The sequence below is a fragment of the Excalfactoria chinensis genome, chromosome 15, assembly GCF_039878825.1.
Source record: "Excalfactoria chinensis isolate bCotChi1 chromosome 15, bCotChi1.hap2, whole genome shotgun sequence".
Lineage (NCBI taxonomy): Eukaryota > Metazoa > Chordata > Aves > Galliformes > Phasianidae > Excalfactoria > Excalfactoria chinensis.
Window position 1 is genome coordinate 10,000,001 of NC_092839.1, and position 22,210 is coordinate 10,022,210.

The following is a 22,210-nucleotide window of genomic DNA, read 5'->3' on the forward strand; positions in this document are numbered from 1 at the left end:
TCCGGAGCGGCGGGGGCGGGGAGGGGCCGCGATGGGAGGGTGTTGATCGACGGGACCCCGCCCCTCCCGGCCCCCCCCCCTGCAGCCGTTCCCGAAATAGCCCCGAGTGCGGTAGGGGGCCGGCTCCGTTCCCGGGCCCGGTTGCCGTGGCAACCCCGGGATGCGGAGGGCCGGGGGCGCTCCCGGGGTCCTGGAGCGGCTGCAGCCCACGGCGGGCCGCCCCCTGCAGCGCGGCGCAGCGAGGCGCGGTGCGGTGCTTTGCGGGGTCCTCCCGTAGCCGGAGCCGAAGCGTTGAGCCCCTGTTGCCATGAAGTCGGCCTCCCCAGGAGGGTGCCGTCCTGGGGGGGCTCCCCAGGGTCCTCCTCATCGTTATGATGGCTCTACGATCGACCCCCACTCTGCAGGCTATGGGTTGGCAGCACGGGGCCAAGTGGGGGCAGGTGGCGATGTGGGGGGGCATCTGGCTTGGGGTGTGAAGGGGCATCCCTGGAGTGAGCCCCCCTGTGTCCTCAGGCAGCCAGGCTCCATGGAAGTCGCTATGGCAACCAACTGGTTAAGCAGCCTCTCTCGTTGCCATGGCAACTGGACCCGATGTCATCTCTTTTCGCTGTTCCATGATGCTTTGGGGATGGTTGTATCCATTCTCCCAGCCCCGTTGTGGGCAAGGGTTGTGGGGTGGCTGTGCTGTGCTGGGGCATCCACAGCCCTTGTGGCATCCTGACCGTGGGGACACCCAGCCACAGACAAATCTGCAGACCTGGGGGCTGTTTGGGTGCAGCAAGGCAGGGACCTCCAGTCCCACAGGGCAGCCTACACAGTTTCCCATCTTCCCACTCCTTGAGGCACCGGGAGTGGGGCAGACGAGGCTGTGTGCAAGGAGCAGTTCTGCATGGAGCCCCTTCTCACTGCCCCAGCACAGAGCCACGAGGAGAGCAAAGACACAGGGCCTGGGGTCTGGGGGAGGTGTTATTAAAACAGCCAGAGGATTATGCTATGTGTGGGGGGCTGCTCACCGTGCCTGGCCAAGGTGATGCCACTTTGCAGTGGCTCCTGGCTCCCCACCTGGCATCAAGGTTGTGGGGCTGATCTGTGCCCGTGGGCTGGTGCCACTGGCAGGCTCCTGTTTCTTACTGCTCCCATCCAGTCACAGAGCAGGGCTAGGCTGGGGCCATCAGTATTGTGGGGCTGTGCTGTGGGTCCTGGCTGTGGCTGCTGTTGTGCGCTGGCACCAGGGTCTCACACAGCTCAGGCTTGGTATGGGGTGGCTGAGGGCATAAGGGGGGTTGTTTGGTGGCCGTGCCATGCCAGCTTCGTGCTGCCCGCGGGGCCGTGCGGCCTTGTCACAGCACATTCTTCCCCTTGTCGCTCCCCGGCAGCTTGCTGTAAGTGGGGCACTGATGCCATGCCTGGCCCAATGCCATGTGCCTGCGTGCGCCCTGGCGCGGGGGCCACTTGCAGCTGATGGAAGGTCCTGTGCCTGCAGACAGCCACCTGCCGCCCTCCCAACCCTCTTTCCTGCCCGTACCTTGTGCTGCCGCAGCCCTACTGCCACCCCACTTCTGGCTGCTGCCAGCTGCACCAAGGCCATGGATCAGTGGAGTGCAGCATGCAGGGGGCCACGTGTCCCAGCCCCATACCCTGCCCACATCAGACCCCTCTGCTGCAGCTTCCTGGAAATGGAGCAGCGCCAGGCTGGGCTCCCAGCACGCTCCGTGTGCCCTGTGCCCTGTGCCCTGCCCCATGCTGGAGGGAGCCCGTGCACGAGTGAAGTGAGCGCAGTCGATGTCTCAACCCCCGCACTGCTGGCAAATCCCAGCCCCTGAAATGGAGCCATAATCCAGGGATTAGGGGATTAGTGGTCTTTCACGTGCTCGCCCCCCCCCCCTTTTCTCCCCCCCATCTGCTTTAGCAGGAAAATCCCTCTTGCGTCGAGCCCACGTTCCGCGGCCTCCTGCGCAAAGCTGCCACCTCAGTGCTTGGCTCTTGCTGTGGTGGGATGGCCCTGCACACCCCCCAGCCCCGCAAACATGCTGGAGCTCTGCCCGCTCCATCCCACTGGCCTTAGGCTGCTCCATCCCTGGGCTCAGGGCAGCCCTGCTCAGCTCCCTCTTGGTGAGTGAAGCACCGCTGCTGTGGGTGCTGCGGCTGTGCCCTGCCCATGCTCTCTGGGGTTGCCCCCCATGCTGTGGGGCTCCGTAGGGCTGCGCGGTGCTGTGCTGTGCCCCACTGTGCTGGGCACTGAGGGCTGTGGCTATGCCAAGCCCCACCTTCCCAGGGTCCAGGGCACACAGTGGGGCAGGGCTGGGGAAGGGCAGCGGAGCCAACCCCTGCAAGGTGAGGGCTGGGAGCATCCGCTCTGCAGAGCAGCTGGCTCCATACCAGGAGAAAGTAAACAATTAATTACAGCCGTCAAGAAGTAACTAACGCCAGCGGGCTGTCATGATCTCAACCCGCTCCTGAGGAGATGCCGGGAGCTGCAGCCAGCTCTGCTTCTGGGATCCTCCTGGACTGAGCGAGTGAGAGCAGAATGGGCTGTGGGATGACCTCGGGGTCAGCACAGTGTCCCTGTCACAGTCCTGCCCCAAACTGCACCGAGAACCACGTCCCCACCTGGACCCCGTGCTGGCCCGGGATCAGCACAGCCGCAGCCCTTCAGGGCGGCCCCCGGCTCCATGTCCATAGTGCTGCGTACCTGAGGGAGGGGGCTCTGCGTGGGTTGTGTTCATTCTCAGCTTGTGCCCCTCAGGGGCAGCTTTCCCCACTCTGCATTGCCTGCTGCAGCCTTGGCCAGTGCACACCCCACTCCTGGTGGCCTGGCTGTGCCCAGCTTGCCAGGGCTCACCCAGATGATGGCACCGCTGCAGGCACAGTGGGACAGCTGCAGGCTGCTGGTGGTGCTGGGCTGGAAGGCACAGCCCTGGGTTAGTGTTCTGGCTTTGGGGGGGGGGCTGCCTGAGCCGAGTCCTTGCCGAGCCCCCCGTTTCCCATCAGAGCTGGGGGCTGCCGTGGCCAGGGCTGCCCTGACCCCTCTCCGTGTCCCCTGGGCAGGTGTTAGTCCTGATGGCGCAGGGCTCCGTTTCACGTCCTGGTGGGGGAGTGCCATGTCCATGGGCAGCGCCCGGGCTGCGGAAGGGACGCGGTGCTGCGCCAGCTGTGGGGGGGCACCTGCAGCCACTCGAGTGCCCTAATTCCTCCCCCAGCCCTGGCTGAGCCCGGGGAGGCAGCGGGCGGCTCTGCTACAGCTCCTTCCCCCTCCCTCGCCTCTGCCTGCCACCGCTCCCCTCCCCAAAAACCCGACAGGGGATAATGCCTCCTGAATACATGATGAAGTGTGTAGTCAGGCTGGGCTCCGCCGCTGCTGCTGGGAGTGAGTGAGCGTGTGAGTCTGTGCATTGAGGCATCTCTGCACTGCAGCCTCCTCCTACATCCAGCCAGAGAGGCAGAGAAAGGCGCGGAGGGAAGGCGGCTTGTTGCAGTGCGAGGCACTGGCCCCTGGGAAGAAGCAAATCCCTGGCAGCCTCCCTAGGCGCGACCGGAGCAGCCCCGAGCGAGGCGGCGGGCAGCGGCCATGCTGAATAACCTGACGGACTGCGAGGACGGCGACGGGGGGGCGAGCCAAGGTAAGGGGAAGCCCGAGGGCGTCGGGGAGCGGCGGCCGGGGGCTGCGGGGCCGCAGCCGCGGGGACGCGGGCAGAGCCGGGAGCAGCGCGGGGCCGCAGAGGCTCGGGGAGATGGTAACCGGCCGCGACGGCGGCTGCTGCTCGGCCGCCACGCGACGCCGCGGTGCGGGTCCGGGCGCTGCCCGAGCCGGGCCCCGCGGGGCTGCGGCTGTGCGGGCGGTGCGGGCGGTGCGGGCGGTACGGGCGGTCCCGCTCCCGCTGCCGGTGGCGGCTGCGGCTTCCCGCGGAGGCGCCCCCGCGCCGAGCCGCCTCCGCCGCCCGCCCGCCCGGCCCCGCGCCCGCAGCTGCCGCAGTCCCGGGGAGCGGCCGGGCCGGACCGGGCTCGCCGCGGAGCCTCCCCCCGGTGCCGGGGCTGCTCTCCGGCCTCTGTCCCTTCCCGGGCGGCCCCCGGAGGTGCTGCCCCAGCCCGCTCGTGCCGTGCCGCTGCGGAGACCTCTGCGACGGCTCCATCCCGGCTGCCGCCCCCGGCGCTCCCCACCCGCTGCCGCCCCGCACCCCCTCCTGCCTCCCCCCGGTCCCCCAGCCGCCCCCAGCCCTCCTCGCTTCCCCCACCCCCGGCTGCCGCTTTCGGTCCCGGTCCTCCTTCTCACCGCCCCCCCCAGCCCGGGCCCGGTGCTGCCGCTGTCCGCGGTGCTGAAGCCGTGCGCAGTGCAGCCGCCGGGGTCGCGGCGGGGACGGGCCGGGGCTGCAGTCCCCCGGGGGTCTCTGGGACCGCCGGGCCGCAGCGTTCGCCGCTTTAAGCCGAACCCTGGTCCCCGTGATCCCTGACACCCGGCAAAGCCGAGCTGCACGGGTACCGTCCCCGGCTTCCCGTCAGCAGGGCGAATGCAGCATCCTCCTTCACGGGTGTTGCTGGCAGACACGGGAACGGGCCAGGAAAATGCAGCCGTGTGCGCGGGTTGTCCTGCAGTACCACTCTGTCCGCCCCCACTCCCTCCAGGTTCCCTTACGGGGTCTGTCGAAAGCCCCGGCCAGGAGGGCCTCGAGAGGGCAGCTGGACCGACAGTTGCAGTGTGAGTTCCCGGCTGCCTGCAGCAGGGCTCCAGGCATTGCCACACACAACGCTTTTGGTGTGTGCTCCACAGCCTGGCTCTTGTTTATCTGCTTGTTTATTCACGGCTGCACTCAAGGTCAGGGTTGGCAGGAGTTTTCGGGGTCACCTTGCCCGGCCAGGTGGAGCTGCGCTGCCCCACCAGCCAAACCCTTCCCTGGCTCTGACCCTTTGCCCTATGCAGCAGCAGGGGCCGTGTTGTTCATTGCGTCTCCATTGTGGCAATGCTGGGCTGCATGGAGGCAGGTGTGCCTGCCCTGCTGCTTGCAGGCTGCATTTCTGGGGTCTGGCTGTGAGGTTGGATGTCGTGCCGCTATAGATGGGCCATGCAAACTGTCCCTGGGGCTGAGCCGAGTTAGGTGGTGCTTGTGGGGCTGCTGATGCAGGGCTGGAGGAGGTGTGTGACTCCGTGGGGCTGGAGAGCAGAGGAGGGTGCAGGGGAGAGGCGCTGCAGGGCCCTCCCCCCCTCGCACCTGTACCGGGGGTGGTGGGGGTGGAGGACTCTGGCGGCTGCTGCGGGGGCTGTGCTTCTCCTGTGCCTTGCGGGGGGCCCCGCAGCCCTCCCTGCCCAGGTCTGTCTAGGGATGGCGATGTCCCATCTCAGGGTGGCAGAGCTGATGCTTGCCAGCAGGGACACCTCCGGCTCTTTCAGGCCCTGTGGTGCCTGCTGAGACCAGCAGACAAGATGCTGCAGAAGCCCTGGTCCTCCACTTGTGCCATTTGTGTCCCAAGGCCAAACAGCAGCACTTCTGCAGGTCCCTGTTCTGGGTGGCCTGAGAGAGCGCTTTGGTGACAAGGGCTGGATGGGATCCAGCACTGACAGCCCAGATAGAGCAGGGCCAGGAGCAGCTCTGGGGAGGGGACAGGAGCAGGACAGCGGGCAGGGCTGCAGTGTGACATAGGGCTGGCTGTGTGCACCGCTCTGCTCTGGGCATGAGGATGTCAGATGCAGCCCTGCTGCAGGTGCCTGTGCTCTGGGTTGGAGGCACCTGGCTGTCCAAGGAGAGGAGAGTCGGGGTGGGGAGCTTGGCTGTAGCATCGTTCTGCGGCCATTCCCATGACAGGGCTCAGGCTATGGGAGAATCTGGGAAGCTGTTTAAATGCAGCCAGCCAAAGCGCCTGTGCTGGAAATCCTGAGCCTGCAGGGCCGGCTGATCAAAGAGAGGATAATCCTGGGTTTAGGAAGGAAGAGGATAGGTCTGAAGTAGCAGTTGGTCTAATTTGGGTCAGGCAGTGAAAGAATCCACCCCAAACGGCCGCTCAGCATGCTGGCCAGCTGCAGGAGCAGTGTCACCGAGGGAAGGGGGGGGGTGGGGGGGTGGGCATTGCACCTCTTCTGTGCTGCAGCGATCCTGGCACTGCAGGACCTTGCAGCACCCCAGGGCTGAGGGTCAATGCCAGGACCAGTGCATGCATGGCCGAGTGCCCTGGATGGCCGGAGGGGGACAGAACAGCGCTGTGGCCGCCTCCAGGAAGGAGCTCCTGCAACATGGCAGCAGCTGGGGCTATCAGCTGGGGGACACGTGCTTGCCCATGTGCTTGCCGGCCCACAGGGATGCACAGAAGTGCTGGCGTGACCTGGGGGCTGCTCCTTGCAGACAGCCCTGGGCAGAGTCCCAGGGAGCTGGAGCAGTCTGCTGCCAGCCAGTGCCAGCGAACTCTCTGGCAAAAGTCAAGGTGCCCTGTGCTCCTGGGGAGGAGCTCCAGCACAGCCCCATGGCCTGGGCAGCTTGCGCAAAGCAGGCGGGCATCGCCCTGCTCCTGTCCTGCTCCTGGGGCTGGAGGGCTGTGACTTGGCTGGTGCTGTGCCGATGCAGGGCTGGAAGTGCCTCCTGCAGGCATAGGTCCCAGTGGCACTATTTGGTGCCAAAGCAGGGGTAGGAGACATGCAGTGCCAACTCTGCGGAGGGGCAGTGCAGGAGGGGATGCCAGCTGGAGCCAGGCTGGGGTGGGGGCAGCATCCAGCTGGGCCCCGTGGTGCCATTTACCGCAGCAGCACAAACCCAGGGGCAAGTGGTGGCATGGGGTGGGGGCTGCCCCGTCAGCATCCCCCTCTTGCCTGCTGCTTCCACCTATCCAGGGGCTGCAGCCCCCAGCTCCAGGGCTGGACATGCTGGCAGGGTTCTGCAGGGGGGACGGGCTGGCTGCAGCCCTGGCAACATCTCTGCTAAATTAGCCCTCAGGGTTTGGCTGCCTGACTCCCCCCCCCCCCTCCCACCCTTCGTTAGTGCTCAGTCCCTGCGCTGTGTAAAACGATTACGGAGGATTTGGGATAAGGGACATGATGCTTCCCAACACAACGGAGGGCTGGATAAAAAGCCACGGAGAGATCACATCATGGTGGGTGCCGCAGCCCTGCCTGGTGCTGCCCCATGGGATGGCCGTGGGCATGCAGGGGCGGTCCCACGGCTCTGAGTCCCCAGCAGGGTGTGGGCTGGGTGCTGGGATGTCCCCAGCATGCAGGGCCGGCGGGAAGCCCTGCCGCGAGCAGCATTACGTGGTCGCCACGCCGGGGCCGTGGTTCCCTGCCAGCAACCCAGCCGCGAGCCCTTCCAGCCGCCGCAGCAAATTAAAAGGCCGATTCATGTTGAGTGATCCCTGGGGAGGGGGGCGGCTCGGCGCCGGGATCGAAGCCTGGCACGGCTCGGCTCTGCTCCCATGCTGCGTGGCCTTGGGCAATGCTGGGGTGATGGGACCGTGTCGGGCCCGTGGGCATTGGGGTCACCTGGCAGCCTGCAGTGTCCTGGGGGTGCCACACTCAGTGCCTCGGGCAGGGTCCGGCTTCAGAAGCGGTGATGGGGTTTGGGGTGTCCCTGCCCAGGGTGGGCTGCTGTGCCCCTGCCCTGCTCTGCACAGACCACAAATCCTCTGACAGCTGCCTGGAAGAGGCTGCACCAGCCCCTCTGCGGCAAAATGGTCTCCAGCAGGAGCGGGGAGCACAGCCGTCACCTGGGACCCCGCAGCTGTAGCACTTAACTCCTTCCAGCCTGCAGAGACAGGGAGGGAGCCTGGGCTGCACCCTGAGGACAGCAAAGCTGAGCGTCCCTGTGCACCCACCTCCTCTGGCCACCTTGGGCCTCTCCTGGTGTTGGTCCTGCTGGTTGGCAACACCAGGTGAGGGGCTCCTGGCAGCCAGCATGGAGCCAGCACTGTTGCCCTGTGGTGCTGTGGGGGTCAGCTCTGGATTGTGAGGCTGTGGGGCAGTGTCCACAATGGGGGCATTGGGCTGTGTGGCACAGCAGGAGCCTGAACCCAAGAGCCTGGGCTCAGGGCCCTGCCCTGGTGCTGTAAGTGTTCTGAGATGGAGCTGGGGTGTCAAGGGGGCATCAGCAAGGTCTTGGTGTGCAGTGATGGTGCTGGCAGGTCAGGGCAGCGGGGCAGTGCAGGTGCCCCATGGTGAGGCTGTGCTCCATCACCAGGAGCTGGGCAGTGTTGGCCCTGTGGGGCTGTGGCAATGTGGGGTCATGGGGCCTGGCTGTGTGCCTGCAGGATGCTGGTGGGCTGGGGTGCTGTGTGGTGCTGTACGGTGCTGTGTGGTGCTGTGCGGTGCTGTGCGGTGCTGTGCGGTGCTGTGCGGTGCCGTGGGGTCCGGCGTCTGTCCGGCTGTGCTGTTACATAAGAGCAGGAGCAGAGGCAGCCGTGGCTCGCTGTTACCATAGAAACCAGCGTGGTGATGTCGTCGACCGGGTACCAGGCGGTGAGGCGAGGCCCCGCGGCTCTGCTCACACTGGGGGGGTCCCGAGGCTCTTCTGGGCTGCCCACCCCCACCCCGGTGCCCCCGTGTGTCCCCGTGTGTCCCTCTGCATGTCCCCCCGTGTGTCCCTGTGTAATGTGGCCATGTGCACTCCGGAGAGGGGAGTGCAGACCCCCCCAGCCCCTCACCACCTTGGGCCCATTCTGGGGTTGGGGTCCCAGGGCTGTCAGGGGTGTCCCTGTTTGCATTATGTTTATAGCATTTCCACACTCCCCAAGGCCCAGGCTGTGGATTGAGGTGATGGGGGCCAGGACGGTGTCTGCCTGTGCACGCAGCTCTTATGTAACATGCACTTTGCACGATGCTTTTGGCAGAAGCAGCCGGGCAGGAGCACTGCCCCACACTGACAGCCCCACAAGCAGTGCCTGGGCATTGGATGTGGGCTGCACTCTGTGGTGTGGCACCAGGGGGATCACAGCTCCGGCCCTGCTGTTGGCTGAGTGTGGGGAGGGGGGTGGTGGGAGCGCATGGGGTCAGCATCACCCATGGTGTCGGGGCTTTTGCCCCCCAGCCAGCCAGGAGAGGCTGCAGGTGGTGAATCATGGCTGCATGCAGGCGAACTTGCTCCGCCGAACCCAAAAATGAGTCAACCGTCGGGAGGCAGACAGCCTTCAAAGCAGTGCTGTGCTCCCAGCGGGCCGGGTCTGTCCCGGGCTGCTGCTCACCCCGGCTCATGGCAGCCCATGCACCTCCCCACAGCTCCAAGCCTTCCTGAGCTCTGTGTTCAATGTCAGCTGAGATCGCAGAGCTGTGGGCACAGGGCAGCTCTGGGATGCTCCATGCACAGAGCTTGCCCAGCCCTGCTGCTGTCCTGCCCTGGTTCCTGTGCCGTACGGGTGCACTCACCCCATGCACTGCTCCGTTTGGTTCATGGGCATTTCCCGGCCCCACACTCTGCTCACACAGCCCGGCCTCTCTGTTCACTGTTCGGTGGCTCTGCCTCGGTGCTGAGAAATGCGCCACTCAAATGGCATCCATGCTAGCTGCCGCTTTATTTCCAGCCTGATTTATTTCTGCTGCTCTGCAGCTCTCTGCTGCTTTCTTTGCTATTAAGCCCGACTCTGGGCGTCTTCTGCACGAGGTCATTATGCAGCACGGCAGCCCCATCCCGGTGGAGCAGCTGGCTCTGCAGGCTTTGGGTAGTGCTGTGGGGCAGCCCTCAGTGCCCGGTGTGTCCCAACCCTTTGGGCCGTATCAGGGATCAGCGCTGTGAGTTGCTGTGGGATGCTGGGTTGCCCGGTTCCCCCTGGATCCACACCACTCACTCTGCCTGGTGCTGGCTCTGTGGGTGCGCTCCAGTGAGCCCAGACGGTCAGTGCTGTGCGGCTCTGGTTTGAGGGGGTGGCTCCTCTGGGGACCGTTCAGGGCTGGGGGCTGCCAGTTTACTCCTCCATCATATCCTGCAGGCGATGGCAATCCCAAGGAGAGCAGTCCCTTCATCAACAGCACAGACCTGGAGAAAGGAAAAGAGTACGATGGCAAGAACATGGCCCTCTTCGAGGTAGGACATGCAGGTGTCCAGGGAAGGGCCAGATGGAACCTGGGGAGGGGGCCATGGGGACAGGGACACTGAGGAGCCCATGCAAGATCTCCCATTGCAGGGCCTGCAGTGGCCACGGGCCAAGGACATGCAGCCTGCAGAATGCAGCATGCCACAGTGGTTGTCCTGGTGTGAGCAGTGCTCTGCTGTGCTCTGGGTGCTGGGTGTGGGTGGTGCGGGACCTCAGCTCTTGGACTCTGTTCTTTGCAGGAGGAGATGGACACCAGCCCGATGGTCTCATCCCTGCTGAGCGGGCTGGCCAACTACACCAACCTGCCACAGGGCAGCAGGGAGCATGAGGAAGCTGAGAACAATGATGGGGGCAAGAAGAAGCCAGTGCAGGTGAGAGGTTGCAGGGCAGAAACTGCTCCTTCCTCCCATCCCCTTCAGCCCAGACTATGGCCTGTCTCAGGGCACCAGATCCCTCAGCCCCTGCGGGCACTTCTGCCCTGACATCCCTCTCTGCTCCAGTCGCCATGAGGGCTGTACAGCAGTGGGACTGTTTCCCTGCTGGCTCTCACCTGGCTGCACAGTGTGCAGGGTGCTCGTGGCCGAGCCACCCCCTGTCCCTCTGACCAGCAGCAGTGTGCATGAGTGAGAGATGCAGGCTGAGCTCTGATGGCTCCCTGCTTCCTCCACAGGCTCCACGGATGGGCACCTTCATGGGCGTCTACTTGCCCTGCCTGCAGAACATCTTCGGGGTCATCCTGTTTCTGCGCCTCACCTGGGTGGTGGGGATTGCTGGAATCATGGAATCTTTCTGCATGGTCTTCCTTTGCTGCTCCTGTGTAAGTGCCCCCAGCCCTCAGCCTCGTCCTGGGGGCTCCCACTGGTCCAGGAGTGTCAGCTCCCCCCATGCTGGGCTTTGCACCCCATGCCAGCACTCACTGCTGCTGCTCAGTAAGCTCAGGTGCTCCTGCTCCACTTAGCAAGGAGAAACCACCCAGCTTCCCTGAGGAGCTGGGAGTGGAACGGTGTTCAAACTGTGACCCAGATTGCACCTGGGTGTGGGTGGGTTGTGGTGTTGGTGCCCACTGCCTGAGATCCCTGTGCCTGGGAGCTGGCTGCCCTGCTGGGACAGTGCCCTGCAGCACGTGCTGGGTGGGAGGAATGTGGGTGGGCAGAGACCCCATAGTCCATGTACCCTCTGAGCCCCACAGGCAGCACTGCAGCATCCCAGCCCAGTTCCACGTCCCAGCCTTCTTGTCCTCACCCTGCGGCAAGTCCTGCTGCTGCCCCATGGCTTCTGCTCACCATTCCCTCTCCTGTCCCCTGCCTGAGCTGGGAGGGGGCTCTGCCCAATGCTGATCCTGTGTTTCCTCCTGCAGACGATGCTGACAGCTATTTCCATGAGTGCAATTGCCACCAACGGCGTGGTGCCAGGTAGACCTGAGGCTGTGCCTGTGTGTACTCGGGGCATGGGGTGCTGGCTCCCCCAGGGGTGGGCTCCTGACAGGTTTTGTGCCCCAGAAATGCTGTGCCAGGTACCGGGGCTGCCCCACGCCGTGCAGGGGATGGCAGCTGTCACTGCCAGTCGTGTCCCGGCCCTCTGCCACCAGCCCCGAGCGGGTTCCCCGGGGGTGAGCACGGAGCTGGAGCCTCCACCCCGTCCCCAGAGCTGTGAGGTGCAGATGGCAGCAGGAGCCGTCAGACACGGATCCTCCTGCCAGACTGGGGCGGCCGCGGGGGAGCCGCTTCCCTGAGCGGAGCCGGGCGAGGAGCAGGGGGAGGATGGGTGCCGGGGTGCGGGAGCCTGTCGCTGGGGGCTGAGCACTGCGGTGCCCGGGGCTGCCCCCTGAGCGTCTGTTCAGCTCCACAGAGCCGGAGCGGTGCCTTCCCCGCCGCTCCCGGGGCTCAGCACAGCGCTGGCAGCCCAGCTCCGGGTGTAATTAATGCCATTTATCATCCTGCCGCCGGCCGCAGGGCCATCGATCGCTGCCGCCTGGCTCTAAGGGCTCCTCTGGGAGGAAGGAGCAGGGCATGGCCCGTGTCCCTGGGGCCGCAGTGCCTGTGTGGCTTCGCAGGGGACAGGTGTCCCTGCGGCCGTCATGCCCAGCTGCCCGGCTCCTGGGAACAGTTCTGCCAGCTCAGCTGTGCAAGGCTTGGGATGGCTGAGCTGCCTCCGGCTGAAGCAGAGTGCTGGGGGTCCCGGCCCCATTTGGGGCACGGGGAGGAGTGGGGGTGCCTACAGGGGGCTGCCAGGGACCAACCTTTGCTCTCCCCAACAGCGGGCGGCTCCTACTACATGATCTCACGCTCCCTGGGACCTGAGTTTGGTGGGGCTGTGGGGCTCTGCTTCTACCTGGGCACCACCTTTGCTGGTGCCATGTACATCCTGGGCACCATCGAGATCCTGCTGGTGAGTGCTGCGGCCTTTGCCCACGTGGTGCTGAGGGCTTGTGTTGTGGCTCTGCTCTCGCCTGCTGGGGGGGGTCATGGATGTGTGTTGGGGACCAGGAGTGCTGCCTTCCCCAAGCAGTGACTGCACATCTTTCCTCCAGGCCTACATCTTCCCCGCCATGGCCATCTTCAAGGCAGAGGATGCCAGCGGGGAGGCGGCTGCGATGCTCAACAACATGCGTGTCTACGGCACCTGTGTCCTGACCTGCATGGCTACCGTGGTGTTCGTGGGGGTCAAATATGTCAATAAGTTTGCCCTGGTCTTCCTGGGCTGCGTCATCCTCTCCATCCTGGCCATCTACGCCGGTGTCATCAAGTCAGCCTTCGACCCACCGAGCTTCCCGTGAGTACAGCGTGCCATGGGATGGGGGTTGTGCTGAGGATGTGCTGCTGAGTGCCTGTACCTCCCCCGCCAGGATCTGCCTGCTGGGCAACAGGACCCTTTCGCGGCACGGCTTTGACCTCTGCACCAAGGTGGTGGTGGAGGGCAATGAAACGGTGGGCTCCAAGCTCTGGGAGCTCTTCTGTACCTCCCGCTTCCTCAACGCCACCTGTGATGAGTATTTCACCATGAACAATGTGACTGAGATCGAGGGCATCCCTGGAGCTGCCAGTGGCCTCATCCAAGGTGGGTGTGCAGCAGGGATGGAGGCATGAGCAGGGCCATGGCAGCTCTGCGTGGGGCTGGCAGAGGGTTGGTGTGCAGACAGATGCATGGAGCAGAAAGCCAGTCCTGGCAAGGCAGTGATGGGGAGCGTGGTGAGCCCTGGCTGCACTCTGCCCTCGGGTGCACCAGCCAGCAGGAATGGCTGCACTGCGGGACTCTGGCCGGTGCTGTGGCCACCTGAGCCACAGCTGGTGCGAGCCTGACAGCTCTGAGTGATGCTCAGAGGCTGGGGAGGAATAAATCCTCCCTTTGTTTCCTCTCAGCCACTGGAAGGCAGGATATTGATCTGAGGTTTAGCGAGGAGTAATCGCCCCTCGGGGGTACTGTGCTGCTGCTACTGCTGGAGCACAAGCACTGGAGCAGGAGCTGCTCTGCAGCCAGGCTGGGAGGGCAGCCAGGGCTCAGAGCACCTCGGCAGCGTGGGGAGAAGCTGCTGCTGACCCGCTTTCTGGAGCTGCTGGTGCGTTTCCCAGGTGCTCACGTTCCTCAGCTGGGTGCTGTCAGCCCCAGCCGTCACCTGGGGATGTCTGGGGGACGTGGGGAAGGGGCACAGCATGGGGTGGCAGCCCCAGTGCGATGCTGTGGTGATGCTGGCTGCCCCTGCCTGGCCGTGTTGGCTGCTTTCTGCTGCTCCAGTTTTTCTCTGCAATCTGTGACCAAGGCAGCACACACAGGGACATTAAGCCTGTTACATCAGCCCCACGCTTATAATCCCATCAAAAACATTATCAAGTTACTTTGACACGATCCACTTTCCTTAAACCTGTGTTGATCGGTATTAATTATATTACCCTCTTAATTATTTGCTCCAGGAATCCCACGTCAGCTGCTCCAGTATCTTACAGGGACAGTGCCAGCAGCGGGACACACCTGCCCTGGTCACCCCCCCCCCCCTCCTGGTGCCTGCATGTCTCTGAGGTCCACCAGGGGCTGGGGCTGCCCACCACCCTCCACACACACCGGTGGCTCTATGGCTGCGTGGCGTAGTGGGCATGGGATGGTGCTGGGCACCTCTGTGGTGCAGGGTTCAAGGAGGTGGCTGTGGGTGCAGGCTGTGCTCCGGACGTGTCCTCACAGTGTCTGTGCCTCTTTGTAGAGAACCTTTGGAGCTCCTATCTGACCAAGGGCGTCATCGTGGAGAAGCGGGGGCTGCCCTCTGTCAGCCCCCCAGACACCCCGGTGGACATGGACCAGCCCTACGTCTTCAGTGACATGACCTCCTACTTCACGCTGCTCGTGGGCATCTACTTCCCCTCAGTCACAGGTGGGTGCCGCCGGTCCCCCCTCACACGTGCTGCTGTGCCTCTCCCACGGATCCCACGTGCGCTGCTGTTGGGCCCGGTGCTGGAGCGGGGGTGGATCACAGCCCGTCCTCCCACGCAGCTCCGGTGCCTCACTGTGTGCTGACGTGCCCGCACTGCTGGTATTTATAGCTCCCGGGGGAGGAGGAGCCCTCCCCTGCCCCAGTCCCGCTGCGGAGCCCTGTGGGACCCCTGTGGGATGTGGGAGCTCAGTTGGAGCCCTGTGGGCTGTCCCATCTCTGCACTCACTCTGGTGATGCTGGATCCTGGGGCTGATGGCCCCCAGGTGTTCCCCGGTGCCCTCCATGTGCTGCCCCTGGTACCCTCCTGCCTGGCTCTTGCTTACGGCACGGTGTGATTGTGCATGGATTTGTGTCACATCAATAATGTAGGCTGAGCCACAGGTAGCCGTGTCCCCACTGCGGGACCTGCTGTGCACGTGGCAGCCGGGCTCATGGGGACACATGGCAGGGCTGTGCCAGATCCACGGCACCATAGGACTGGAATCGTTAAGGTCAGAAAAGACCATGTCTTGTCCCAGCCGTGATCAGACCCTGCAGCCACTGCCATTCACTCCCTGCTGGAGTGAATGATGAAACAAGTCAAACAGTGGATTTTGTACCTAATTCTTCGGTAGCCTCAGCCCGTGGGTCAGGTGGGAAAGTGCTGATGGGGGCATGAGGTGGGTGGGGGTCCCTGTGTCTGTCTGGGCCCTGGCACAGCAGAGCTGGAGCCGTCCTACCAGCAGGGTTGTGGCTCTGCCACCACGGTGTGGCCTCTGTCTGCAGGCATCATGGCTGGCTCCAACCGCTCTGGGGACCTGCGGGATGCACAGAAGTCCATCCCCACAGGCACCATCCTGGCCATCGCCACCACCTCTGCAGTCTGTATCCTTCAGGGCTCGGTTGGGTGATTGCATGAGGATGGGTAGGTGGGCCAGCGGGACAGAGAGAGGGCTGCTTGGGGTCTGGTGGGACAGACGGGTTCCAGTGCTGGGCAGGGCGGTGCGGGGGCTCTGTGCCTTGCAGGCTGTCCTTGACCGCCCCACAGACATCAGCTCCGTCGTGCTCTTCGGGGCCTGCATCGAGGGTGTTGTTCTGCGTGACAAGTGAGTGCCACTGGGCTGTGTGGGGCAGGCTGGGCTGTGGGAAGGGCTGGGGACAGGGACAGCTGTGGGGAACGCAGCAGGATGCTGCAGCTGGAACCGTTGGGTTGACGTGGTGGTGTTCTGGGTCCGGTGGGGACAGCGTGCCTGCAGGGAGGATGCCTGGCTGTGCACCAGGGCAGATGCAGAGCTCACAACAGGCTCTGGGGGCTCGTGGCTGCCTCTTCCCCCCACTTCTGGTCCCTGCGGCTCAGGCTGTGCGCAGCTCTTGTTTGTCAACAGGCAGTGCTGTGTATGTAGGGCAGCCCAGCTCGCTGTGCGGCAGTGACACTTCTGGGTCGCCAGCACCAACACAAACTGGATCTGAGCCACACGCGGCCTTTGTTGGCCCACTCCTGTCAGAGGGGGTGGGAAGCCCCTGTCCCAAGTCCCCCTGCTCCCCATACCGTACAGACTAGGGTCGGGCTGGACACGTGCTGCCATGGCCGTGGGTGATACCTGTGTCCTGCAGGTTTGGTGAAGCCGTCAATGGGAACCTGGTGGTGGGCACCCTGGCTTGGCCATCCCCGTGGGTCATCGTTATCGGCTCCTTCTTCTCCACATGCGGGGCTGGGTTGCAGAGCCTCACCGGCGCCCCGCGCCTCCTGCAAGCCATCTCCAGGGATGGGATCGTGCCCTTCCTCAGGGTGAGCGGCCCCCAGCCCTCACAGCGCTCCCCTCAGCCACGGGACAGGCCGGCTGCCCCTCACCTTGCGGGCACCGGGGCTGCGGTGGGTTCGTCCGCGACCTGTCGGTAGGAGGAGAGTGTCGGGAAAGGTCGGGATCCCCCTCCCCCCGCTGCTGCTGCTTAATGTTTTATCTGCTCTCCGAAGACGCGTTCTCACAACTGCGTCTCTCCAAATCCGAACCGACAGCTCCCCCCGGGGAAGAGCAGGCTAATTTTAACCGCGCGCCTCCGCCCTGCCAGCCACATTCGGAGCGCCCGCACGAGGACCGCAGCCTGCGCCCTGCCTTGCTCCCGGACACGCGGCCCCCACCCCACGCCCACATTCTGCCCCCGGGTGCCCCCTGGGGGATGGGGGTCTGTGTGCCAACGTGGTCAGGCTGGGGGGCTCTGATGGCTGCTCCCCAGCACCGTGGCTGTGTTTGCCCCCACCTCCAGGCATGGGGTCAGCTCAGCCACATGGAGCTCATGGAGCTGCTGCTGGGTCCCTAACACCCCTAACACCCCTTTCCTCCCCTGTCCCAGGTCTTTGGCCATGGCAAAGCCAATGGGGAGCCCACCTGGGCTCTGCTGCTCACCGCCTGCATCTGCGAGATCGGGATCCTGATCGCATCCCTGGACGAGGTGGCTCCCATCCTCTCCATGTAGGCAGCACCTTCAGTGCGGCGGTGGCTGGGCGGGTCCTCCTGGGGGGATTGGGGCCTCCCACAGCCCCTGTGCCCCACATTGCTCCCTGTGGGGCCTGGGCTGTGCCGTGTCACACTCACAGCCCCATACTCAGCCGCTCCCCTCTGCAGGTTCTTCCTCATGTGCTACATGTTTGTCAACCTGGCCTGTGCCGTGCAGACTCTGCTGCGGACTCCCAACTGGCGGCCCCGTTTCCGCTACTACCACTGGTGAGCAGCAGGCGGTGCAGGGCTGGGGGCTGTGGGGCTGCGAGGTGCTGATGCGGTGCCCTGTGCAGGACCCTCTCCTTCCTGGGCATGAGCCTGTGCCTGGCACTGATGTTCATCTGCTCCTGGTACTACGCGCTGGTCGCCATGCTGATCGCCGGCCTCATCTACAAGTACATTGAATACCGCGGGTAAGGGCCCGGCAGGGGCTGCAGGGCTGGGGGACCCACATCCCCTTGGTGCCGTAGGTGCTGGGGCCGTGCTCCATCACTGGGGCTCCCAGCCGTGGACTTGCTCTGAGGCTTTGCTGTGCGCTGCAGGGCGGAGAAGGAATGGGGTGATGGGATCCGGGGGCTGTCGCTGAGTGCCGCTCGCTACGCACTGCTGCGGCTGGAGGAGGGTCCCCCCCACACCAAGAACTGGAGGTGAGGCCGCGGGTTGGGGGGAGCGGGAGCCATCAGGGCGGCGGGCGCTGACTGCAGGACCTTCCTTCCAGGCCCCAGCTGCTGGTTCTGGTCCGTGTGGATCAGGAGCAGAACGTGGTGCACCCACAGCTCCTGTCCTTCACTTCACAGCTCAAAGCAGGCAAGGGCCTCACCATTGTGGCCTCTGTGCTGGAAGGGACTTTCCTGGACAACCACCCGCAGGCGCAGAGAGCCGAGGAGGTGAGAGCTTCCCAGGCCCTCCTGGCAGCAGCTGCTGTGCCCCACAGTGCATCCAGCCCTGCTGCGGTGCTGCTGGGGACGTGCTGCACAGTGCAGGCAGTGGGACCTGCGGGACCCTCGCTCTGCTCCCCAGAGCACCAGGGATGCCGGGTACCAGCAGGGAGTGGGCCTGGCTCCTGGATGCTGCAGCACAGCACAGCACAGTGCCAGCAAGGGGCCGCAGTGCTGCCAGGCTGCGCAGCCCCTCCACTGAGCCCCCCACACTCCCTACAGCCCCCACAGTGCAGGCAAGGGGAGGTGGAGCGAGAGCCTTCCCAACTGGAGCATGATTCCCCTCACACCTCATGCCAGCCAGGCGGCACGTTAATGAGATTAAGCCCTCAGAAGCAAACAGTTTCTCTCCCATGCAGACATGTTATAATTTCTCTGAGTAAATAACTCTAATTGCTGCTCTGCCGCCCGTCAGAGCCCTGGCACGGGGACTCCCTCTGCTCGGCACAGCGCAGAGCCACGCGCCGGTGCTGCTCACAGCCGGGCCTCCCCCATCTCCATCCCATGCTGCCATCCTGCTGCAGGGCTCTGCACCCCACAACCCACACCCCACAGGCTCTGCTCCCTGCACCCCACGCACCTGCCGGCTGCCCCAGGCTGGTGGGTGCTGTCTGCAGTGGGTGCTGTCTGCTGTGTGGGGCCACATCCTATGCGCCATCCCTGATGCCCTCTTTCCCGCTGCCAGTCTATCCGACGCCTGATGGAAGCGGAGAAGGTGAAGGGCTTCTGCCAGGTGGTGATCTCCTCCAACCTGCGGGACGGCATGTCACACCTCATCCAGTCCAGCGGGCTGGGTGGGCTGCAGCACAACACGGTGCTGGTGGGCTGGCCCCGCAGCTGGCGCCAGAAGGAGGACCACCAGACCTGGAGGAACTTCATCGGTAGGGCTGCACGAGCTGTCCGGGTGCCTCGGGGTGCTTACATGAGCAGTGCTGGCTGACACGGCCCTTTCCCCCCAGAGCTTGTGAGGGAGACCACGGCCGGGCACCTGGCCTTGCTGGTGGCCAAGAATGTGGCCATGTTCCCGGGCAACCAGGAGCGCTTCTCGGAGGGACACATCGATGTCTGGTGGATCGTGCACGATGGAGGGATGCTCATGTTGCTGCCCTTCCTCCTGCGGCACCACAAGGTACTGTGCCCCTGGGATGGGCAGGGGCTGGGGCCGGGCCTGCCTCCACCATACGGTGCCCACAGCTCCCTCCCTTCCCCCCTCACAGGTCTGGCGTAAGTGCAAGATGCGTATCTTCACGGTGGCTCAGATGGATGACAACAGCATCCAGATGAAGAAGGACCTGACAACATTCCTGTACCACCTGCGCATCACGGCGGAGGTGGAAGTGGTAGAGATGGTGAGCGCTGGGCTGGGGCTGTTCCCCAGCGTGCTGCATACAGGGAATCTGGGCTTGGAGACACGGCGCTGTGGGGATGTGTGAGGCCAGGATGGGGTGTGCTGCAGGCTGGGTCCCACAGCTTATCCTGCTCCTCTGTCCCACAGCACGAGAGTGACATCTCAGCCTACACCTACGAGAAGACGCTGGTGATGGAGCAGCGCTCCCAGATCCTCAAGCAAATGCACCTCACCAAGAACGAGCGGGAGCGGGAGGTGAGGCACAGCCCCACACCTGGCCCAGCCGTGTGCCCCCATCCTGCCCTGCTGTGTGCTCACCCCATCCCACGCAGATCCAGAGCATCACGGATGAGTCCCGCGGCTCCATCCGGCGCAAGAACCCAGCCAACACGCGCCTGCGCCTGAACGTCCCCGAGGAGCAGGTGGGCGACGGCGAGGAGAAACCCGAGGAGGAGGTGAGGCACCGCCTGTCGTGTCCTGCTGGGGAGGGCAGGAATGGGATCAGCAGCTGCTACCAGCCCCTGCCCACCACCCCTCTGCTCTGCCGCAGGTCCAGCTCATCCACGACAAAAACGCCACCACCTTCTCCAGCAGCTCCCAGTCCCCAGCTGAAGAGGCAGAGTCGGCCCCTGAGAAGGTGCATCTCACCTGGACCAAGGAGAAGTCTGTGGCCGAGAAGAACAAGAGCAAGAGCCCTGTCAGCCCCGAGGGCATCAAGGACTTCTTCAACATGAAGCCGTACGGCCCCACGTGCTGCTGCCGTGTCACCGTGCTCTGGGCGCAGGCCCATGTGTCCCTCCTTGCTCTGAGCAGGGACCTGCAGCTGGGTCCCTGCACACCCACCCGTGCAGTGGGGAGGGTGGGAGGTGGGGGGGGTCCCTGTGCAGAGCGGGGGTTGGGTGCTGGGGAACACGGGGTGCATGCCTGGCACTCACCTCTTCTCTCTCTCTTTTTTCCCAACCCCGTTGTGACCCGGGCAGGGAGTGGGAGAACCTGTAAGTATGTTGCTTTGGGGGCTGGGAGTGGGGGGTGGGCACTCGTGGGCCCCATGTGCCAAGGCAGCTCCTTGCACCCACTGATGGTTGCTTGTAGCACGATGCCAGTGAGGTTTGCTGTGCTGCAGCCCAGCCCCAGCCCTGCCCTGTGCCCACTGCCCTGTGCATCCCTGTGCCCGGCCCCCACCCACATGTGCTGTCTCCCCAGGAACCAGTCCAACGTGCGGAGGATGCACACGGCTGTGAAGCTCAATGAGGTGATTGTGAAGAAGTCCCAGGACGCCAAGCTGGTCCTGCTCAACATGCCAGGGCCGCCCCGCAACAGGAAAGGGGATGAAAACTGTATCCTTCCCACTGCTCTGGGGGTGGGCCGAGAGTCCCTCTGCAGGGGTTGTGGGGCTTCCTTGCAGGCATTGCAGGGCACTGCCCAGTGCTCAGCCCAGATACCCCTTGAATCTCTGCAGCCTGCCTTGCTGAGACTGACGGGTTTATGGGCCCTCCAGCTGTGATGCGGGGCTGTGGGTGCTCCCTGTTTCCACCCCTCATTCCTCCTTGACGGCCATACAGACATGGAGTTCCTGGAGGTGCTGACAGAGCACCTGGACCGAGTGCTGCTGGTGCGTGGCGGGGGCCGGGAGGTCATCACCATCTACTCCTGAAACACGTCGCGAGAGAGGTTTGTCTGCACCCCGAGAGCCCCACCACCCCGCACCGCGCTCCTGGAGGGAGGAGAGAAGCCCGACGGCAGCCGGTGTGCAGAACCTTCACCTGCCTTCAGCCGTGCCCCTGACCTCTCCATTCGAACTGCAGCACCAGATCTTCCGGGAGCATCCAGCACCTGAGCAGCTGTTCCTCATTGCAATGTCACAGCACTGCTGTCTTTGTTTATATATAAATATATACAGTGTTCTGCGGACTGAGCATCAGAGCCCAGCGCTGCCCCCGCAGCCCCCAGCCGGGCAGGAGCCCAGTGCATCCTGATGGGCCCCAGACCCCACTGCCGCCCCACAGAGCTTGGCTGGGCACCGCTGCCTGATGCTCGCACCCCACAGAGGTGCTGGGAGAAGAGAGAGGCCACCAGCATGCTTTCCTCGCCAGATGCTCCTCTCCCCACCTCCGGCAGCACCCGATGGCCCTGGGAAGGACTGTGCTGGGCCTGGACAGACCCAACCGCCCACCTGGAGGCCGTGTGCCATGCTCACCGAGAGGCAGTTGTGATGGTTTGGAGGGGGTGAGGGTGGGGGGCAGCCGAGTGGGTCGGGATGCTGGAGAGCAACGGTGCCACTGCAGCGTGAGCCCTGGCTGAGTTGAATGGGGCTGTGTGTCCCCTTCCTGCTGGCCCCAGCCCCCTCTGTGCAGGTGTTGCTCTGTCGCTGCCCGGAGCTGTGGTGCCTGGAGCAGAGCAGAGGTCCCACCAGTGTGGGGTGTCAGCCCGAGCCACCCCAGGGCTGTGGGACTGTGGATCTGGGCCTGGCACAGAAGCTCCATGGCCATGCTGGGGGCAATGGGGGCTGTGTGGACCCCACCTTGGCCAACCGCTGGTCCCAATAGCCCCATATCCCGCTGCGCACTGGGACTTTATCCCTGGGCTCAGGCACAGGTGCTGCCACGGGGTCTGGAATGCTCAGCTCTGTAGGTGGTTCTCAGCATATGCAACGTGTCCGACCACCCCCGGCCCCATGGCAGCACCTGTGCCAAGCCCTGAGATGCGGGATGGCAGCAGGGACCCCTCTGCCCTATTTCTGGGCAGCACTCATCCCGTCCTGGTCTCCCCAGCCCCCCAGAGCTGCCCCTCAAACAGCCCCGAGCCCGGCAGCAGTCGCAGGGCCGCCCCCATCCCCATCCCCACAGCGATTCTCATCCAGAGAAACTGAGGAGCTCTCAACAAATGTGAACGGTTCCAGGAACCGCGCAGGAAGCGGCGCCGAGGGCAGCCCGTCCCCGGCCCCATGTACATAGTGTACATAATACAGTACGTGTATTTTTAAAGTGATCATATTTATGTTAATAGAACCAGATGAAGTCTATATATAGAG

At 64.4% G+C, this 22,210-nt stretch overlaps 1 protein-coding gene across 2 annotated transcripts in view; it reads left to right on the forward strand.

Moving 5' to 3' along the window:
• The window catches only part of SLC12A5 (solute carrier family 12 member 5), a 22,658-nt gene extending 1,568 nt beyond the window's left edge, over nucleotides 1–21,090 (forward strand). The window contains exons 1-26 of one of the 2 annotated variants that reach the window (XM_072350319.1): nucleotides 3,361–3,620; nucleotides 9,892–9,986; nucleotides 10,236–10,367; nucleotides 10,667–10,813; nucleotides 11,354–11,408; nucleotides 12,254–12,384; nucleotides 12,527–12,768; nucleotides 12,842–13,053; nucleotides 14,189–14,356; nucleotides 15,182–15,280; nucleotides 15,444–15,501; nucleotides 16,010–16,184; nucleotides 16,748–16,866; nucleotides 17,020–17,118; nucleotides 17,187–17,306; nucleotides 17,436–17,540; nucleotides 17,612–17,780; nucleotides 18,517–18,712; nucleotides 18,791–18,960; nucleotides 19,049–19,180; nucleotides 19,327–19,434; nucleotides 19,512–19,634; nucleotides 19,730–19,917; nucleotides 20,160–20,174; nucleotides 20,383–20,516; nucleotides 20,742–21,090. In XM_072350319.1, the coding sequence (XP_072206420.1) occupies nucleotides 3,569–3,620; nucleotides 9,892–9,986; nucleotides 10,236–10,367; nucleotides 10,667–10,813; nucleotides 11,354–11,408; nucleotides 12,254–12,384; nucleotides 12,527–12,768; nucleotides 12,842–13,053; nucleotides 14,189–14,356; nucleotides 15,182–15,280; nucleotides 15,444–15,501; nucleotides 16,010–16,184; nucleotides 16,748–16,866; nucleotides 17,020–17,118; nucleotides 17,187–17,306; nucleotides 17,436–17,540; nucleotides 17,612–17,780; nucleotides 18,517–18,712; nucleotides 18,791–18,960; nucleotides 19,049–19,180; nucleotides 19,327–19,434; nucleotides 19,512–19,634; nucleotides 19,730–19,917; nucleotides 20,160–20,174; nucleotides 20,383–20,516; nucleotides 20,742–20,833 (3,336 nt within the window). In that variant the 5' untranslated portion in view covers nucleotides 3,361–3,568 and the 3' untranslated portion in view covers nucleotides 20,834–21,090. Of the gene's footprint in view, nucleotides 1–3,360; nucleotides 3,621–9,891; nucleotides 9,987–10,235; nucleotides 10,368–10,666; nucleotides 10,814–11,353; nucleotides 11,409–12,253; nucleotides 12,385–12,526; nucleotides 12,769–12,841; nucleotides 13,054–14,188; nucleotides 14,357–15,181; nucleotides 15,281–15,443; nucleotides 15,502–16,009; nucleotides 16,185–16,747; nucleotides 16,867–17,019; nucleotides 17,119–17,186; nucleotides 17,307–17,435; nucleotides 17,541–17,611; nucleotides 17,781–18,516; nucleotides 18,713–18,790; nucleotides 18,961–19,048; nucleotides 19,181–19,326; nucleotides 19,435–19,511; nucleotides 19,635–19,729; nucleotides 19,918–20,159; nucleotides 20,175–20,382; nucleotides 20,517–20,741 lie in introns of those variants that run through there. The other variant, XM_072350318.1, reaches the window with a different exon arrangement.
• The last annotated feature ends 1,120 nt before the right edge of the window (nucleotides 21,091–22,210 follow it).